Here is a 19,993-nt window from a genome sequence, read left to right as displayed (position 1 = left end):
TGTTAGGCCTTAGAAAAATATTATTTAAAAAATCCACGCCTCTGTTAGGCCTTAGAAAAATATTCTTTAAAAAATCCACGCCTCTGTTAGGCCTTAGAAAAATATTCTTTAAAAAATCCACGCCTCTGTTAGGCCTTAGAAAAATATTCTTTAAAAATCCACGCCTCGGTTAGGCCTCAGAAAAATATTCTTTAAAAAATCCACGCCTCCGCTAGCCCTTAGAAAAGTATTCCTTAAAAATCCACACCTATGGATGGCCCTTAGAAAAGTATTCCTTAAAAATCCACGCCTATGGGTGACCCTTAGAAAAATATTCTTTAAAAATCCACGCCTCAACAGGCCCTTAGAAAAATATTCTTTAAAAAATCCACGCCTCAACAGGCCTTTAGAAAAACATCCTTAAAAAATCCACGCCTATGGGTGACCCTTAGAAAAATATTCTTTAAAAAATCCACACCTATGGATGACCCTTAGAAAAATATTCTTTAAAAAATCCACGCCTATGGATGACCCTTAGAAAAATATTCTTTAAAAAATCCACGCCTATGGATGACCCTTAGAAAAATATTCTTTAAAAAATCCACGCCTATGGATGACCCTTAGAAAAATATTCTTTAAAAAATCCACGCCTATGGATGACCCTTAGAAAAATATTCTTTAAAAAATCCACGCCTATGGATGACCCTTAGAAAAATATTCTTTAAAAAATCCACGCCTATGGATGACCCTTAGAAAAATATTCTTTAAAAAATCCACGCCTATGGATGACCCTTAGAAAAATATTCTTTAACACTAGAAAGACGGGAATTTTGTATATACCTATATTGCCTAAAATCGGTCAAAATGACTTCATTCTGAAAAATTTTTTATTGTGTAAAGAAATTTTTTTAAACTATTTTTTTAATATTTGTTACATTATTTACAATCATACAAAACGTTGTTATTATTTGTTTTCGGTGGTAGGGCTCTCGGGTTTCCCCTTTTGAAAAATAAGAGCGCGGACAAAACGTTCGAAAAAAGAGGAAGACTTTACTCTAAGAGTGAAATCGACTGGAAATATAAAATTAATTTTTCCCGATTTGTGTGTTCGTATGTGTTTCTAGAGTAGCAAACGGGTTTCGATGTTGTTGTACCGATCTGGTCATATAAGAAATTTACTTTATACAGTAATAAAAGTAGTTTGATTACTTAATATTTCAAAAAGGTCAAAATGACCGCTTTTAGGCTATTTAGGTATAGCACATGTGAATACGGGGAATGAAAGAGGGGAGGAAGCAGCTACTATGATTAATAAACGTAGTTTTATGTGGTAGAAAAAGTCACCAAATTTTAAAAAGCTGAGTCATAATATACACAATTGTTTTTGTACTTGAAATTTAAAAACCGTCAAAATGACTGCTCTCGGCAATCTAGTGTTAAAAAATCCACGCCTATGGATGACCCTTAGAAAAATATTCTTTAAAAAATCCACGCCAATGGATGACCCTTAGAAAAATATTCTTTAAAAAATCCACGCCTATGGATGACCCTTAGAAAAATATTCTTTAAAAAATCCACGCCTATGAATAGCCATCCACACATATGGATGGCCTTTAAAAAAATATTCTTTAAGAATTCCACGCCTCGGTTGAACCCAAGAAAAAAATTCTCTACGCCTCGGTTGACTGAGAAAAATATTCTTTAAAAAAAATCTCGCCTGGTTTAGAAAAATATTCCTTAACAAATCCCTGCCTATTTTTAGCCATAGGTAAATATTCTTTAAATATCCATGCCTCTGTTGCCCCTTAGAAAAATATTCTCCAAAAATCCATGCCTTTGTTGGGCCTTAGTAAACTATTCTTAAAAAATCCATGCCTCGGTTGAGGATAGGAAAACTATTCCTTAAAAAATCCTCCTCCCACTTTTGGTCCTTAGAAAAATATTCTTTAAAATGTATAACTTTAAATGCAAATACGTCAAAATATAAAAGGACCTAAAGGTCCTCCGCTTTAATACTTCTCAGAAAAATATTATTTTAGAAATCCTCGCACTCATCCCTTTAATCCAACAGGCCTCAACATAAATCCTTTAATATAACCACAAAATCAGTTTATAAACCATAAAACCCCACACACACATACATGTGTAGAGATACACGCATGTATGTGTGTGGGGTTCTATGTGTGTGTGTTTGCAACTTTTCTGAAATATTTCCAAACATTTACATATGAAATTGCAGTGTAACATTAACTTCTATGACACCGAGACAATCACTGACACACAGACATAATGAACCATTTGTTTACTTAGCGTTGCGAACTTGCGAACCCGCACTCTTGAAACCCTAAACACTGGTTTCCCCTCCAAATAGTCAAGAAAATATTTTCCTTTCATTATCTTTGTTATGCCGAAATAATTTACTAACAGTTTTCCTCTCCTTGGCTGGGCCAAACATTTATTACAGATGACAGCAGTATCATCATCATCAGCCTCAGTCTCAGCAGTCGTCGTATCAGAAGTTGGAGTAACCAGCATCGACTACCCGTTTACAGCGATAAGAGTGATGTGTGATAAAAAGGGAAATTAATTAAGGCACACACATACATACGCAAAACCCTACTCCAATAAAACCAACATACTCAACATACCACCGAAATCCTTGTACATCCTTAAGGCAGACATTTCCTGACTTTAAACCAAAGGCGGCAAAAAAGAAACCGAAAAAAACTCCGAAACATACACCAAAACGAGCGAAATATGTTACCAAACGTTACGGTCATTTACTTGATTATGTTTCACCATGGAACAGTAAACGCCTCCAGTTAAGTTTTGCTACAGTACATTTTGGCCTGCCTGCCTGCCTGTCTGCCATCTAAGAGATCCCGCTTTCAAAAACCTAGAGAAACAACAAACCAACGACTTCCCCTTTTCATTTGTGTGACAGAACGACAAACGCCATTCATCTTCATCGCCATCGTCATCATGTACGGCCTTCTATAAATAAATTGCCTCAGTTGGCCCTTAGGAAAATATTTTATTTAAAAAATTAAAACTGGTTCTCCTCTATAAGCCTCAGTTGGCCCTTAAAAAACTTTATTCTTAATAATAAGAAATACAATATCAGGCCCTTTAATCTTTAAACAGATCTCTTATGCCTCAGTTGGCCTTAGAAAAATATTATTTAAAAATCTATGCCTCAGTTGGCCCTTAAAAAATCCACGCCTCAGTTTGGCTTAGAAAAATATTCTTTAAAAAATCTATGCCTCAGTTGGCCTTTAAAAAATCCACGCCTTGATGAGCCTTGGAAAAATATTCTTTAAAAAATCCACGCCTTGATGAGCCTTGGAAAAATATTCTTTAAAAAATCCACGCCTTGATGAGCCTTGGAAAAATATTCTTTAAAAAATCCACGCCTTGATGAGCCTTGGAAAAATATTCTTTAAAAAATCCACGCCTTGATGAGCCTTGGAAAAATATTCTTTAAAAAATCCACGCCTTGATGAGCCTTGGAAAAATATTCTTTAAAAAATCCACGCCTTGATGAGCCTTGGAAAATTTTTCTTTAAAAAAATCCACACTTTGATGAGCCTTGGAAAAATTGTCTTTAAAAAAATCCACGCCTTGATGAGCCTTGGAAAAATTGTCTTTAAAAAAATCCAGTCCTTGATGAGCCTTGGAAAAATTTTCTTTAAAAAATCCACGCCTTGATGAGCCTTGGAAAAATATTCTTTAAAAAATCCACGCCTTGATGAGCCTTGGAAAAATTTTCTTTAAAAAATCCACGCCTTGATGAGCATTGGAAAAATTTTCTTTAAAAAATCCACGCCTTGATGAGCTTTGGAAAAATTTTCTTTAAAAAAAATCCACGCCTTAATGAGCCTTGGAAAAAATTTCTTTAAAAAAATCCACGCCTTGATGAGCCTTGGAAAAAATTTCTTTAAAAAAATCCACGCCTTGATGAGCCTTGAAAAAAATTTCTTTAAAAAAATCCACGCCTTGATGAGCCTTGGAAAAAATTATCTTTAAAAAATCTACGCCTTGATGAGCCTTGGAAAATTTTTCTTTAAAAAATCTACGCCTTGATGAGCCTTGGAAAAATTTTCTTTAAAAAATCCACGCCTTGATGAGCCTTTGAAAAATATTCTTTAAAAAATCCACGCCTTGATGAGCCTTGGAAAAATATTCTTTAAAAAATCCACGCCTTGATGAGCCTTGGAAAAATATTCTTTAAAAAATCCACGCCTTGATGAGCCTTGGAAAAATATTCTTTAAAAAATCCACGCCTTGATGAGCCTTGGAAAATTTTTCTTTAAAAAATCCACGCCTTGATGAGCCTTGGAACAATATTCTTTAAAAAATCTACGCCCTGATGAGCCTTGGAACAATATTCTTTAAAAAATCTACGCCCTGATGAGCCTTGGAACAATATTCTTTAAAAAATCTACTTTTATAAACTGAAAAATATTCTTTAAAAAATCCACGGCTCATTTGGCCCTTCGAAAAATATAACTTAAAATGTTTAACTTTAAATGCAAATACGTCAAAATATAACAGGTCCTTAGAGTCCTCCCTTAGAAAAATATTCTTCAAAAAATCCTCGCTTCTATTAAATCTAAATTCTTTCGAACTTTGAAATACTTTATAAAAACCTTCATCCATTAGTTCCACGTTCATTTTTGCCATTCTCTGGGGCCCCAAACTTTTAAATTGTTTTAACTTTAAATGCTCCTTGCTTCTGCCTTTTGAACCATTAGTTCTTAAAAATGTGTTTAACTTTAAATGCAAATACGTCAATATATAGAAAATACCAGATCAACCTTTTCAAATATCGATCTAAGATCTAATTGGTACTCCGCAATTATTTTTCTAAACTCAATATATTTGTTTATCCTTTCTTCTTCATTTCAGGTCCTTGGTGTATCGGAACGTGAATTTATGGATCAAATGGGTGTGTATTTTGTCGGTTTCGTTGGTCAATATGGCTATGATCGTGTTCTCTCTGTGCTTGGGCGCCACATGCGTGATTTTCTCAATGGCCTCGATAATTTACATGAATATTTGAAATTTTCCTATCCACGGATGCGAGCACCCTCCTTCATATGTGAAAATGAAACGAAGCAGGGTCTCACTCTGCACTATCGTTCGAAGAGACGTGGCTTCGTGTATTATACCATGGGTCAGATACGAGAAGTTGCCCGCTATTTCTATCACAAGGAAATGCATATTGAGCTGGTGCGTGAGGAAATCCTTTTCGACACTGTCCATGTCACGTTTCAGTTGACATTCGATAATCGAGCCTTTACATTGGCCTCCTTGGCCATGACACGCGAGGAGAAACATTTGCCAATTAGTGCCCATGTGTTATTTGAGATATTTCCATTCTGTATTGTTTTTGGGTGAGTACCGAGAAGGGGTGAGGGTGGTTGTTCGGTGTCAACTCATTCAATTACAAGGACATATGGTGGTGGTGTTGGCCTGTAACAAGTGTCTGTCATTGACAATTACTACTTTCCCAGCTCGGACGCCACCACCACCACCTGTCCTCATTGTTGATTACTTACTGCCTGGCATTTATTTTCTCTAATGGTTTGCCTTTCTTTTTCTCTCTTCCTCTATCCCTCTCATTGATTTTTTTCGTGCATGTGTCCTGTTGCTGTTTCATGGCTGACTGCTCTTTAGTGCCGATATGGTGGTACGCAGCATTGGAAATTCCTTGATGGTCATATTGCCAGATTTACTGGGTAAAAAAATCACAGCATGGTTCGATTTAGTGCGTCCATTGATTGCCTTTAAATTTCAAACGGTAAGTAGACTGCTGCAGGGTGGAATGGACATGATTGAAGAGGTTGGAGATTGTACACTGTTTCCAAGAAAGGAGAGAAATTGGAACAAACCAACTCAGTCGAATGGAGATGATTAAAGGGGTTGAAACTCTTTCCAAGAATGGGAAGAATTCGTACGAATCAAATCATTGATAACAGATAAATCTTGCAGACCAGAGATCCGTAAAGGGAATCTTGTTAAGGTTTTTAAGTTGTTTTTCTTACTAGGAAACAGTGTAACCCTCAACCCGATGCATTCAACACATAATTACAAACTGCTGTACTCCATCTCTCCACATTTATTTGAGTGCGGTCATCATTATCCAAGGCACTTAAATGCCTTGTGAAGTGCAGTTCACAAGAAAACCTCTTTAAACCTAACCTCACAAGTATCATTAATTTTTATTTATTTTTCTTCGCTTCTTCTTTTCCCATTTTTCCTTCTTCATCTGCCTGTTTGTTATGGCATTTAGATTTTAAATCGCACCAACAATATCTTTGAATTGGTAACAGTTGAACCGGTAACAGACCGCCCGGAAAATCAAAAATCCAATGAAATGTTATTGCACGATGATGGTTCGGAACCGGAGAAATCGCTGAGGCTAAAGGGTAAGTAGAACGAAATATATACAAGAAAATTAATAAGGAACGGAAGAAACATATTTAAGTTAAATATTGGCAGATTCATTTTTACAAAAATCTATAAAGGAAATAATCGATTTCGAGGTCTACAAAAAATATAATTTCAAGGCATCAGATTTCATATCATAAAAAGTTGATAACTTCTGTCCTAGGAAGTGGTTTTTTATTGAAAGTAAATTCTATACTCCAGAGGACAGACTAGAAATATCCCACCGAATCTGAGATAGTAATATTTTTTATAGAAATTGTTCCTGAAACTGAAGGATTGATCTACGCCTGTTGTCTTTCCAACTGCCGAATACTGAATAGCGCCTTCTTTTGTTTTTAAATCTAAGTTACAGACATGGTTGTATTTTAGTGTTCATAGGTATTTGGTATTTACAATCGCCATATTCGGTAATTATTTATAATACGAGAAGAGATTATATAAGAGGAGAGATTATTTTAATAGAAAAATACCACGGAATCTGAGCTACAAATATATATTTTTCTCTTTTATAGAAACTGCCAATGATGAAACGGAGGTTTGATTTTTTGTACCGAATACTGAATGGAATCTTCTTTTTCTCGTCGTTACTCCTCCTGCCAACTAGTTCACTTCCTATTTAGTATAGGACCATATATTATGCGTAGACAACATCTAAAAATTCTTTAAAAAACGAGTTCAGCTTCACTAAGTTGATAATTTGTGACTTGAGAATTTCGTCTAATTTGATAACAACGTGTTAGTTAAGCGAAGTCTTAACGAATCGCCATTTTGTAAAATTGTATTATACTTTTTTTATTTGCGTCCTTTGTTAAGAGCGGGAGAAAGGAAAATACAAAGGACTTGTAAGGTCGAATGTCATTTCAATTCTAATTTTATTATTTAATATTATTCCTTAAGAACTACATAACCTAATCTAACTTAGCCTAATACACATAAGAGATAACAATTGAGATAAGTGTGCTCATTTGCTTACATTACCCAAATGAGCCCAACAACATCCTTGTGTGTGGGCTGCTACTAATTCTTCATTATCAGCTCACATACTCATAAAACCACATTGTAGTGATCTCTATTTACTCACCCGCTGAGCGCATGTTTATGGAGATAACCTTTATTAGTTATGCGTCTTCAGCAGCGTGACGTGTTGTCATCCCTTATGTGCATACATGCACACACAAATAGATTTTAGGACTGTTTATCTATTATTTACGACATATGTAAATGTCTAAAATATCCTAAACTAATACAACCAAATCACATGTTCATATTTTATGAACATCCTTCTTGTGAGCCGTCCGAAGACGAACTGCGGCATCTTCTTTTATTTCATCATATTTTGCGCTTAAATCTAAGTTGTGTACATGGTTGTATTTTAGTTATCATGGGTATTTGGTATTTACTTATTCGTTATTATTTATAATAGGCTGGTTCCTTATTCTATTCTACTACAGTTCGGTCAACCTGACAATAGTGACTAAGTGAATAATTATGCTACATATTTAACCTATGTATGTTAAACTATATACATTATGGGGCAGAGCGGCCCAGTGCCCTGGAAAGAGAACCCGAGCAGCCCTGGCTCTTTTCATCTGGGTCATCCGTCTTCCACAATTTCATGTTACATGCTTCGATCACTCCATCGTAAGGAATTTGGTTGATCTGACAGTTTTCAATATCCTTAACGTACGTATCTATCATTGGCAGCACCTTGCTCACAACATAATGACCCTTAAATGGATTTTCACCAGGGTCATTCGACTTCCACAATCTCATGTTACAAACTTCGATCACTCCATCGTTAGGAATTTGGGTTATCTGTCAAGTTTTCCATATCCATAACTACGTATCGATCATTTAGCAGCACATTGCTCAAAACATAAGGACCCTTAAATATTTTATTGACCCCCACGACTTTCATAATTATAAGAAAGTCGCTTGCTTTAAACGAGTTCACTACACAACTCTTTTTTCATCCGCTTTTCTCTGGACTTTAGTATCTTTGCAATAGCAACTCCAGCCCTTTTTTCTCATATCTCCTTGATAACCCCCGGTTCAAGCCAGTTTGATCACGGCATCATCAGATATTTTCAGGTTATCTTCTAGCTTCCTTCGTTGGTGGTTAATACATTTACTTACGTTACCAATAAACCTGAACGAGTCAGATATCAAAGTGGACCAACGTGGACCACTAAGCGCCTGGTTCCTTTTAAAGGAGTAGATATTCCAGTGTTGGCGCCACATAACATGTTTCTTGGTTTCCAACCTTCAAATTTTCCTATAAAGATTTTAACGGAATTTTCTTCCGCTCGATCCACATGTGCAACATTTTTAAAGTAGTTCGTTGAAGATTCCTTTTTCCTTTGTACAAAGGACTCATTAACGTTGTTCGATTGTTTAAAAGAATTTTCGTTGGGCGCCACGTCTTCGCTGTTTATACCCTTCAGCACACTGTGGTACAGGGTATTATGTCTTTGTGCATATGTTTGTAACAGGCAAAAGGAAACGAGATAGGCACATGGTTCCTTTTGAGAATATGCATAGAATCACTTTCTGTGTCGATTTACGCATGTCCGTCTGTCCGTCCATGTATTTTTGTGATTTGGATGAAATTTGGCATAGGTCACTTATTTGGCCCAAGGACGAACCCTATTGAAATTGGGAAAAATCGGTTCAGATTTAGATATAGCTCCCATATATATTTTCACCCGATATAGGCACCAAAGTACCTATATATCATTCGATTTGCACGAAATTTGGCATAGCGTACTGAATGAGGTCCAAAATGATGTGTGCTGAGTTTCGTGAAAATCGGGTCAGATTTAGATATAGCTCCCATATATATTTTCGCCCGATATAGGCACCAAAGTACCTATATATCATTCGATTTGCACGAAATTTGGCATAGTGTACTGAATTAGGTCCATAATGGTATGTGCTGAGTTTCGGTTTGAAAATCGGTTCAGATTTAGATATAGCTCCCATATATATTTTCGTCCGATTTAAGGTAAACGTGGCACCAAAGTACCTATATATCTTTCGATTTCCACGAAATTTGGCATAGCGTACTGAATTAGGTATAGAATGATGTGTGTTAAGTTTCCTGAAAATCGGTTCAGATTTAGATATAGCTCCCATATATATTTTCGTCCGATTTAATTTAAATGGTGCACCAAAGTCCCTATATATCTTTCGATTTGCACGAAAGTTGGCACATCGTAATCAATTAGGAATATAATGGTGTGTGTTAAGTTTCCTGAAAATCGGTCCAGATTTAGATATAGCTCCCATATATATTTTCATCCGATTTAATCTGAATGGTGCACCAATGTCCCTATATATCTTTCGATTTGCACCAATGTTGGCACAGCGTAATGAATTAGTTATAGAATGGTGTGTGTTAAGTTTCCTGAAAATCGGTTCAGATTTAGATATAGCTCCTATATATATTTTCGTCCGATTTAATGTAAATGGTCTACCAAAGTCCCTATATATCTTTCGATTTGCACGAAATTTGGCACTGCGTTATGGATGAGGTCTGGAATGATGTGTGTTAAGTTTCCTGAAATCGTTGAAATCGGTTCAGATTTAGATATAGCTTCTATTTCATCTGTTGAATATGCTCAAAGTGGTGAAGGGTATCATATAGTCGGCCCCGTCCGACTTTACTACTTTCCTTACTGGTTTTTTTTTTTTTTTTGCCTTCTTAGTTTCCTAAAAAGAGTTTAGACCATTTTCTTGATCGCTTAATCTAAATCTGCCAGATTCTTAAGAAATTTTGTTGCAGGTTTCTTTTTTTTTTTTGTTCTTTCTTTGTCTTATGTTAACTTCAGTGCACCCTGTACTTTTTGCTTCGACGCATAATTCTCATTTACTGTGAACTTCGTTATTTTTTTGAGTTTAACCTTCAATTTGTTTGGTGATAGTGAAGAGAGTTCTTCTCTAATCCTAGTAGAGACGACTTTAGTAACTGTAGTAACACTCCTCTGGACGGTCAGTTTTTTTTTTATGCAGACGATTCCAAGACGGAACAAGGTACTAAGGCTGGCGTCTACATTGAAATGTTAGGACTTGGGAAAACTTACAGGTTAGATAGCGACTGTAGTGGATTAAAGGCTGAAATCTTTGCAATTTGGAAGTCAGCGGAATGCCTAAAAGCAGCCTGGATCCAGAGATCTTTGAACCCGCGATCCAGAGATCTTCGAACGAACCCTGTAGTGGATTCATAGCTGCAATCTTTGCGATTTGGAAGGCAGCGGAATTTATAACATCAGCCTGAATCCAGAGATCTTTGCAATGTGTGAAGATCCGCGTGACCAATTCTGTAACCAAAAACAAACTTATTGTTGAACCTGAGCAAAGTTTAAATAAGAATATAAAACCACTTTTCTGGACTGTCTAGCAGCTCTCAAAGTCACTACTTCGGGCTCGGTTTAATTATCGACCCATATACATTTTCTAATCGCTGATTAAAAATTTGATATTCTCAGACATTTTTGCATGATCGAATCGTTCGGACCGTTTTAGGATGAGTTTGTCAAAGTCTACAAGTTTCAATTCTACTTTTACCTCGACCTGGAACTTGCACTGCAAAAGAACGACTTATTTTCTTCAATTCAGATTCTAGAGTGTCATTATTTCAGAACGAACTAGTTCAAATGGAACTATTCCGCAAATGGAACGATCGGTACTACATGCGACTTTATCGACCATCTAGTCTATTCGTTCAATATTTTTGTTCGTTCACCCTGTTACTTTTGAAGCAATTGTTCATCTAGATCTTCTCGTTCATTGAATGAATTGAACTAAAGGAATCTATGAACAGAAATTAATGACCCAGTTACCTTTTTGTGGAGCGAGCAGGTCGAGCCGCTTTGAAAATGAATTTGTCTATCACCATCGTATTGAATTCTACCTCGAACTGGATTTGGAAAAATTTTTGTTTTCTTCAACATATGTATGATGTTAGTGTTGAGTGTAGTTCTAATGATCTATTCTGCAAAAGGAATGATCTGTTCTAGTTACGATTATTTCGTTCATCTAGTTCATTTTACTCTAGTCCTTCATTTCTTCTCTCTTTCTCCTAGTTTCTTTTGATTCAATCGTTCATTGACCGAATTAAGTGACGTTTAGCTGTGAACGATTATTGAACTACAAGGAACTATGGAACTAAATGAATTGCCTAGATGCCAACACAAATGGAATCATTGGACTTGGAACAATTATTGCTCTACAATGGAATTATTGGTTTTCTTCAACATTTGAGGCTAGTTCTAAAAATCTAAAGGAACGATTGGCACCAGCTACGGTTATTTCATTCAACTAATTCCTTTTTGCTCTAGTCGTTCTTTTTTTTCTCTCAAAGGAACTATGGAACTAAATGAATTACCTAGATGTCGACACAAATGGAATCACTGTTGGAGTAAAACTACATAAGTCTCTCAGATCCAATGCTAACTTTACATAGACTTGGAAGAATTCTATGCTATAATCATCTTATGAGCATCGACGGTGCTGATGTTCTTCGTTCCGTGTTTCGAAGTGAACTCATTTTATTGATTAAATGTTTCAATTTCGTGAGACCAATTGGTCATTCTTAGAATCGTTTAAATCTTCTACAGTTTGTCTCTTCAGTCGAATAACTTTAAAGGCAAATACGTCAAAATCAGACTTCTGTAATTTCAGTCGGAATTTCTACTTATTTGCTGTTTTGGGCCGACCGAATTCAAGGATATCTGGTTCCGAAAAATGTGTCTTCATAACTTTCATTTATTTTTCTCTTCCACCTCCATCTACTTTAGGTCAAATGGTTTATATGGACAATTGGCGTATGATTATGTTTTTGGGCACCCCAGTTATGCCCGATCTGAATGCTCTGATAACAACAGGTCTATATATTAATGATTTGTCTATGCATGACTTCAGTAGGTAAGTACTATTTCCACCACACTTCACTTTATATGGTAAATATTACCAATTTCAATTTATTACGTCCATCTTTAACAGAGATCTCATGTTGGCCGGTACTCAACAATCGGTCGAATTAAAATTAGCCCTGGATCAGGAACAACAAAAGTCAAAGAAACTAGAGGAGTCAATGCGTAAACTGGACGAGGAAATGCGTCGCACCGATGAGCTACTGTATCAGATGATACCGAAACAGGTGGCAGATCGTTTGAGACGTGGCGAAAATCCCATTGACACATGTGAGGTTAGTATTGCAAGAAAAGAAAAAATAGGGATCTATAGTCCAATTTCCATTATTTCCAAAATTTTTATATTTAAAATTTTTTCTCCACTTTTCAGATGTTCGATTGTGTTTCGATATTATTTTCGGATGTGGTAACATTTACGGAAATCTGTAGTCGCATTACACCCATGGAAGTGGTGTCCATGTTAAATGCCATGTACTCGATATTTGACACGCTGACGGAACGCAATCATGTCTATAAGGTGGAAACAATTGGTGATGCTTATATGGTTGTGGCGGGAGCTCCTGAAAAAGATCCAAATCATGCGGAGAAAGTATGCGACATGGCCTTAGATATGGTGGATGCCATAAAAGATCTGAAAGATCCCTCAACCGGTCAACATTTACGTATACGTGTAGGTGTACATTCGGGCGCCGTGGTGGCCGGCATTGTTGGCCTGAAAATGCCACGCTATTGTCTCTTTGGAGATTCGGTAAATACCGCCTCACGTATGGAATCGACAAGTGCCGCCATGAAGGTACATATTTCCGAATCGACTAAAGAGTTTTTGGGACCCAATTATCGGGTAACAGAGCGTGGGGAAATTGATGTGAAGGGGAAGGGTACCATGAAAACCTATTGGTTGGATGAACGGGAGAATCGTAAGCCGTTGCAGTTGTCACCGGCTCAACTGCTGCCTGTTTCGACATTTGTACCACCACCGACAACACCTGCGGTGATTATGGCCAAGCCACCAGCAAGGGCTATTATGCCGGCTCCAACAGTATTACCCAAGGAACGTACCATGATACAGGTACCCTCAGCGGCAGCAGCGGCGACCACGACAACTGCCTCAGGTTCCGTTACGGTGGCTACCTCAGCAGCCAAAGTTTCCAGCAATGCGGAAACTGAAGCGAACAACGCAACCTCGGCAACCGTGGAGGATCGTAGCCGTATCTATTCCCCAGTAACATTCAAGGATGTGGCACGTCGCAGTATTGCCAACTCCCCCGTACGTAGCCTCTATGGCAGTGCCTCTGCCGGGCTAGGAGAAAAAGGTCGAGAATCTCGTTCCAATTCAACGGGTCATGTCTTTATGCGCTCACCCAGTGATGTCTTTGGTAGTTTAATCTTGGACACTGAAGAATTCCTTGAAGATCTACAAATGTCTCGAAGTTCACTGGCAAATAATGCCCAATGTCCGTGTAGTCCGATACCACCATTTCGTATTGGTAGTGCACCACCGAAACCACGACCCAGCAATCCAGATCAATTTACGCCCGAAGAATTGGCAGCAATGGAACAGATAACACCACCCTCAACAGCACCGGCTCGTGAAACCTCCACGTATCACATGAAGAGCTCCACGTCTACGACAAGTTTGAGTATGGATAAGCCAGCGACAAAAGTTAGGTAAGTTCACGATACACTGAGGGGTAAATTTGGAGATATTATTTTTCGATTTTTTATTTCCTGGGGAATTGAAAATATTGTACATATTGTAATGTGTAGGTTTGAAATATGAAAATGTGGTTCGGCGAGGATTGATCCAAATCAATCCGTTGTGTATAAAAGGTATTCGCTTTTTTCCGTTATATAAAATTTAATTCTTAAATGCATGTTGGTTCATGATAATCATACTTTTTGATAACTTTTTTTCCTATTAAAATCCCGAATTAAGATTTTTGTAATTTTGTGACTAATCTACCGATTATAACCGATTTATAAAAATGTAAAATATTTAACCAGTTTTTAAACTTCTATTAATCACTAACCTCATCAAGCTTTCATCTTCTAGATTTAATTTTTAATTTTAAATGAAAAAACGCCAGAATAAGAAATTCTGAAAATTCAGGTCTTTTGAAAAAAAATCCTCATTTGGTCCTTAGAAAAATATTCTTTAAAAAATCCACCCCTTGAAGAACCTTAGGAAAATTGCTTACTTACTTAGCTGGCTTGTGACAGAACTTTCCTTCCATAAGCCGAGCTTAAAAAAGATTTCCAGGCGCATCGGTCTTTTCAGCAGTTTTTTTCAATTTGAAAGACCATATTCGGCAATGTTTTCTTCCAATTGGTCTTTCCATCTTATTCTTGGCCTTCCCCTTCTGCGTGAGCCATCAGCTGGTTCGCTTTTATATGCCTTCTGGGCTGGGGCATCTTCATCCATTCTCACAACATGACCTAGCCAACGTAGTCGCTGCAGCTCAATACCTCTAACAATGTCAATGTCAGAGAATAGCTGGTACAACTCATGGTTCATTCGACGGCGATATTCACCGTCAACGCAGATCGGTCCATAGATCTTTCGGAGAATTTTTCTCTCAAACACTCCAAGAACTGCCTCATCTGCTTGCGCAAGTACCCATGCTTCAGATCCATATAAACATCTAATAGAGTGTGAGTTTGGTCTGGCGGGAGGTGGCCTTTTGAGTTGTTTGCTCAGGCCATAGTAGCATCTATTGGCCATCACAATCCTTCTCCGAATTTAAAAACCCATGCTACAGATCCATATAACAGCACGGGTAGTTTCAGCGTCTTGTAAAGTGTGAGTTTGGTCTAGCAGGAGGTGGCCTTGCTTCTAAACGCTTACTCAGACCATAGTAGCATCTGTTGGCCATCACAATCCTTCTCCGAATTTAAAAACTGATGTCATTCGTTTTATTTATGGCGGTATCAAGGTATATAAAATCTTTAACTACCTAGAAGCTGTAGTTCTCACAGTTCCACAGTTGGTCCGAGTCTACTGGACGTCTTGCGCGTCTTGATACTATCAGTTTGGTCTTCTCGCCGTTTACTGCCAGACCCATTTTGGCAGACTCCTTCTCAATTTGTTCAAAGGTGGCTGTTACCGCCCGCAATGTTCGACCCATTATATCGATGTCATCGGAGTAGGCGAGTAACATGTGCTGTTTGGTGTACCGAGTGACATTTCTGTTCACCTTTGCGTCTCGTGTGGCCTTTTCCAGTAGGATGTTAAAAATATCACACGACAAACTGTCACCTTGTCTGAATCCTCGTTCGGTATTGAAGGGCGCCGATATGTTTTTTCCGACTTTAACTGCTGACCTTGTGCCACTTAAAGTTATCCTGCATAGCCGCCGTATTAATTTTGCAGGAATGCCGAACGTAAACATGGCTTTAAACATCTCTGAATCTCTGGGGTGACGAATGCGGTTTTATAGTCGACGAATAGGTAGTATGTGCCGATGAGTTTTTGTGGGTCTTTTTCAGGATTGGGCGCAGAGTAAAAATGTGGTCAATGGTGGATTTGCCAGGTCTAAAGCCGCATTGTTATGGTCCAATAATGTCATTGACCATTGGCTTCAGTCGTTCACACAGCACACTGGATAGCACTTTATATGCGATGGGAAGAAGACTAATTCCTCTAAAGTTGACACATATCGTCTTGTCTCCTTTTTTGTGCACGGGACAAAGGATGCTGAGGTTCCAATCATTGGGCATGCATTCCTCTAGCCAAATTGTATTAATCAGATGGTGCATGCTCCTGACCAGCATCTGACCATCAGCCTTGAAAAGTTCGGCTTAGGGATAAGTAAATCGACTTTCGACTAATCGATTAATCGACTTTTTGTATTGAAAAGTCTAAAAGTCGAAGTCGACTTTTGATCTATGAGAAAATCGTAAAGTCGACTTTTCAAGATCGATTTTCGATTTTTTCATAAATACTTGGTTTATTATAACAAAGCTCAAATTGCCCAAAAATTTCACTTTGCGGAACTTTACTTTATCTTTTCACAATAATTCATATAAAAATCAAAATTTTAGTCGATTTTGTAGAAGTCTGTAAAAGTCGAAAATCGATTTTGAACAGTTTTGACAAAATCGAAAGATCGAAAAGTCGACTTTTTGGTCAAAGACAAAAATCGAAAAGTCTAAAAATCGACTTTTTGGTCAGAGGCCAAAATCGAAAAGTCTAAAAGTCGACTTTTGCGCTCGACTACGTACCCCTAGTTCCGCTGGTATAGTCTCTGCTGCTTTATTGTTCTTGAGCCGATTGATTGCTATCCTGACTTCATCTTGGCGAAGGCTTTGGTGCAGGCACATCCTCCTGTAGTGATAAAGAAGGAAACCTGGTGACAGATACAGACAGGGTATTGGGGATCTGAAAGGAGCATTTTGAAAAGCTTCTGGTATGAAATAGTAGCGGTGAAGAGGATACCTCAGAACCAATAATAGATGACGGTATAGATGTTCGATGTGTTTCGATATTATTTTCGGATGTGGTAACCTTTACGGAAATATGTAGTCGCATTACACCCATGGAAGTCGTGTCTATGCTGAATGCCATGTATTCCATATTTGATACCCTGACGGAACGCAATCATGTCTATAAGGTGGAAACAATTGGTGATGCTTATATGGTTGTGGCGGGAGCTCCAGAAAAAGATCCAAATCATGCGGAGAAAGTATGCGACACGGCCTTAGATATGGTCGATGCCATAAAAGATCTGAAAGATCCCTCAACCGGTCAACATTTACGTATACGTGTGGGTGTACATTCGGGCGCCGTGGTGGCCGGCATTGTTGGCCTGAAAATGCCACGCTATTGTCTCTTTGGAGATTCGGTAAATACCGCCTCACGTATGGTGTATACAGATCCTCAACACGCTGTCTGTATCTGTCACCAGGTTCCCTTCTTTAACTCTACAGGAGGATGTGCCTGCACCAAAGCCTTCGTTGGTAAACTTTCCGGACTTCATTCTGACTTCTGTACATCTCGAGTTGCTCACGCTCACGTTTTTCTTGCTCTTTCTTCTTTTTTCTGAAAACACGTTTCTCCTCTCTCCTTTTCTCTTCTCGACGAGTTTCCGTCTTGTGTTAGATCGCACCTTTGCTGCAACATTAAGACATGTGCGAACCTTGGCTGCTACAAGGTAGTGAGTGGTCCGAATCGATATTCGCTCCTCGGATCGATCGAAAGTCTAACACACTGGATGAATGCCTTCCGTCTATCACAACATGATCAATTTGATTTCTCGTTGCTTGATCAACAAGCACCAAATTCAAGCATCTCGATATATAGGGATGGTGCTGCTAATTACATACCTTTTTTTGCTGCCGCGAAGTCAATCAACCTCATGCCGTTGTCGGATGTTTCTTCATGAAGGCTGAATTTTCCGACGCTGGGGCCAAAAATATTTTCCCTTCCGATTTTGCATTGAAATCAGAATTTTAATGTCATGGCCAGGGCAACGATAATATGCTGTTTCTAGGCGCTCGTAAAATATGTCTTTGGTCTGTTCATCTTTTTCTTCGGTCGGAGCATGGGCGCAAATGAGACTGATGTAGAAGAACTTCGCTTTTATACGGATTAAAACAATTCACTCATCTACTGGAGTGAAACTGGAGACGAGGTCTTTTATTCTCCTGTTAACCATGAATCCGCAGCCAAATTCACGTCTCGTTTCATGGCAGCTATAATACAGGGCGTAATCATCTGATTTACTTACGCCAGTCCCTTTCCATTGCATTTCCTGTAAGGCAATAATATCGGCTTTGTACTTCTTGAGTACATCCGCCAAAGTGAACACTGTGCCTGTTCTGTACAACGTGCGCACATTCCAAGTGCAGATTCGCAGATCGTGGTCCTTTATACGTTTGCGGGGGTCGTCAATATTATGTGGGTTTGGTTTTCTTTTTCTTTGCTTTTTCATAGTAGGAGGGGTTTTCCGAGTGTGGGCAACTAACCCGACGCCTCACCCAATTTTTTATAGATCTTATGGGTGAACTCGCGGCACATATTAGCTCACTATTTCATCGAATGGTGAAAATAGCTACCCCAGGTGCCACCACGGGAAGGTCACACAATTGCGATGAAAGAGGGACCAAGATAAGCCTGGACTTCGCCATATTAAAGCCAATCAGAGCCGTTGCTTGGTATCTATCATCCCCTATGCCACCCACCCCACCTTAGAAAAATATGCTTCAATAAATCCACGCCTTGGAGAAACTTAGAACAATACTCTTTAAAGAATTTCGAGTCCTGAAAAATAATCTCATTCCATTAAATTCTAAAATTGTACAGTAACATTTTAATAACCCTCTACTTAATATATCGATTAAATTTTCAATTAATTTTCGAATTAAAATAAATAAAACTGAACTAAAATTTTTTGTAATGTTTAATTATTTTCTACTCTCAAAATTCTTTTTAAAATATTCCCAACTAAAAAAAACTGTCATCTCCTTTTCTCTTAGGTTACCATCACAAACAACGACCATGACGACGACGACAACACCGCGTGTCAAGGAAGTGAAACCTGTAAATAAGCCCACAACGTGTCCTCAGGCCACCACAACAGCTGCGGCATCTGGAGCCACACCCAAAACGAATGTTTTCAGTCGCACCACATCCAAAGAGTCAATTTCCATGAACTCCCCACCACCAATGCGCTCCATGTCCGCCCCGCTGCCAATGTCAAAGGCAGCTCGCAAGGCATTTCTGGCAGCCAAACAGACCAAGGCCATTGAGAAATTGGATAAAATGATTGAAGAGGTACAGGAAAATGATGCTCAGCTGAAGGCATCGCAGAGTGCACGGCTGAATGAGGTGTTCGGTGATCGCATGACTCCCCAGGGTGGTAATGCGTCCGTGATGGATATGAGTGGCGGTTGTCCACTGTTCTTGCCACCACCTCCACGGCATATGGGCAATTCAATTTCCGATTCGAATATTTGCAGTCATGGGTATGTGTTGCGAATTTTCTTTTGAAAAAATCAGTTTTTCATTTTATCCTCTTTTCCTCCCCACCCCCCTCTTTTGTAGTCACAGTCATGGCCATGCCCCCACCATACATCATGCACCGTGTCACCATGTCCACGAGCCTTCCTCCAGTAAATTGTCAACCAGTCATAGTTTTAGTCATGCTCGCCATTCGGCCGCCATCCATCCATGCTGTACGGGAGCCGCATATGCCGGACATTCCGGAAATGGTCGTCATTCACATCGCATGCACTCGAATGCCTGTCAGATACTGTAGATCAATAATGGGAAATGCGAGAATGTGGAGATAACCACATAATCCTATTCACATATATACTCTCCCACACACCAACCCACCCACAACACACACCCACACAAAAGAAAAGCAATGGTTTTCACTAGACATACAAAAAAATGTGGCTTTAAGGAAAATTTGAAGAAAACTCACTCTCTATCTTCGAAAGAACAAATTTAACGAGGACAAGAATAAAAAAACACACAAGGATATTTTTTAAGGATATTATGTAATATGCGAACGCTTTAAGTATTTTCTAGGATATATATATTTGTCTGTATGTATGTATCTATTATTATAATACAAAAATATTTAATTATAGGCTAAGCTCAAAGTCAAATTATAGAGGAAGGG

General features: G+C 38.3%; 1 protein-coding gene across 1 annotated transcript; it reads left to right on the top strand.

Moving 5' to 3' along the window:
* The first annotated feature begins 4,890 nt into the window (after positions 1–4,890).
* LOC133333762 (soluble guanylate cyclase 88E) lies at positions 4,891–19,623 on the top strand. The gene is made up of 9 exons (XM_061542054.1): positions 4,891–5,375; positions 5,659–5,782; positions 6,275–6,410; positions 12,231–12,357; positions 12,436–12,640; positions 12,736–14,033; positions 16,888–17,229; positions 18,840–19,328; positions 19,408–19,623. The coding sequence occupies exons 1-9, from the start codon at positions 4,915–4,917 to the stop codon at positions 19,619–19,621; spliced, it is 3,396 nt and encodes a 1,131-aa protein (XP_061398038.1). The 5' UTR covers positions 4,891–4,914; the 3' UTR covers positions 19,622–19,623.
* The last annotated feature ends 370 nt before the right edge of the window (positions 19,624–19,993 follow it).

Source organism: Musca vetustissima, unplaced genomic scaffold (genome assembly GCF_032173495.1).
Source record: "Musca vetustissima isolate MV318-11 ecotype Yass unplaced genomic scaffold, APGP_CSIRO_Mvet_v1 utg2483, whole genome shotgun sequence".
NCBI lineage: Eukaryota > Metazoa > Arthropoda > Insecta > Diptera > Muscidae > Musca > Musca vetustissima.
The sequence above is the reverse complement of the archived record's forward strand: the minus strand, read 5'-3'. Positions and strand labels throughout refer to the sequence as shown.

What these genes read in the sequence shown, in the direction of transcription:
- LOC133333762 (XM_061542054.1), top strand. Translation starts at nt 4,915, where the DNA reads ATGGATCAAATGGGTGTGTATTTTGTCGGTTTCGTTGGTCAATATGGC. An exon ending in CCATTCTGTATTGTTTTTGG is followed by an intron (nt 5,376 to 5,658) that starts GTGAGTACCGAG and finishes ACTGCTCTTTAG; the next exon opens with TGCCGATATGGTGGTACGCA. An exon ending in AAGCCAGCGACAAAAGTTAG is followed by an intron (nt 14,034 to 16,887) that starts GTAAGTTCACGA and finishes GGAAATATGTAG; the next exon opens with TCGCATTACACCCATGGAAG.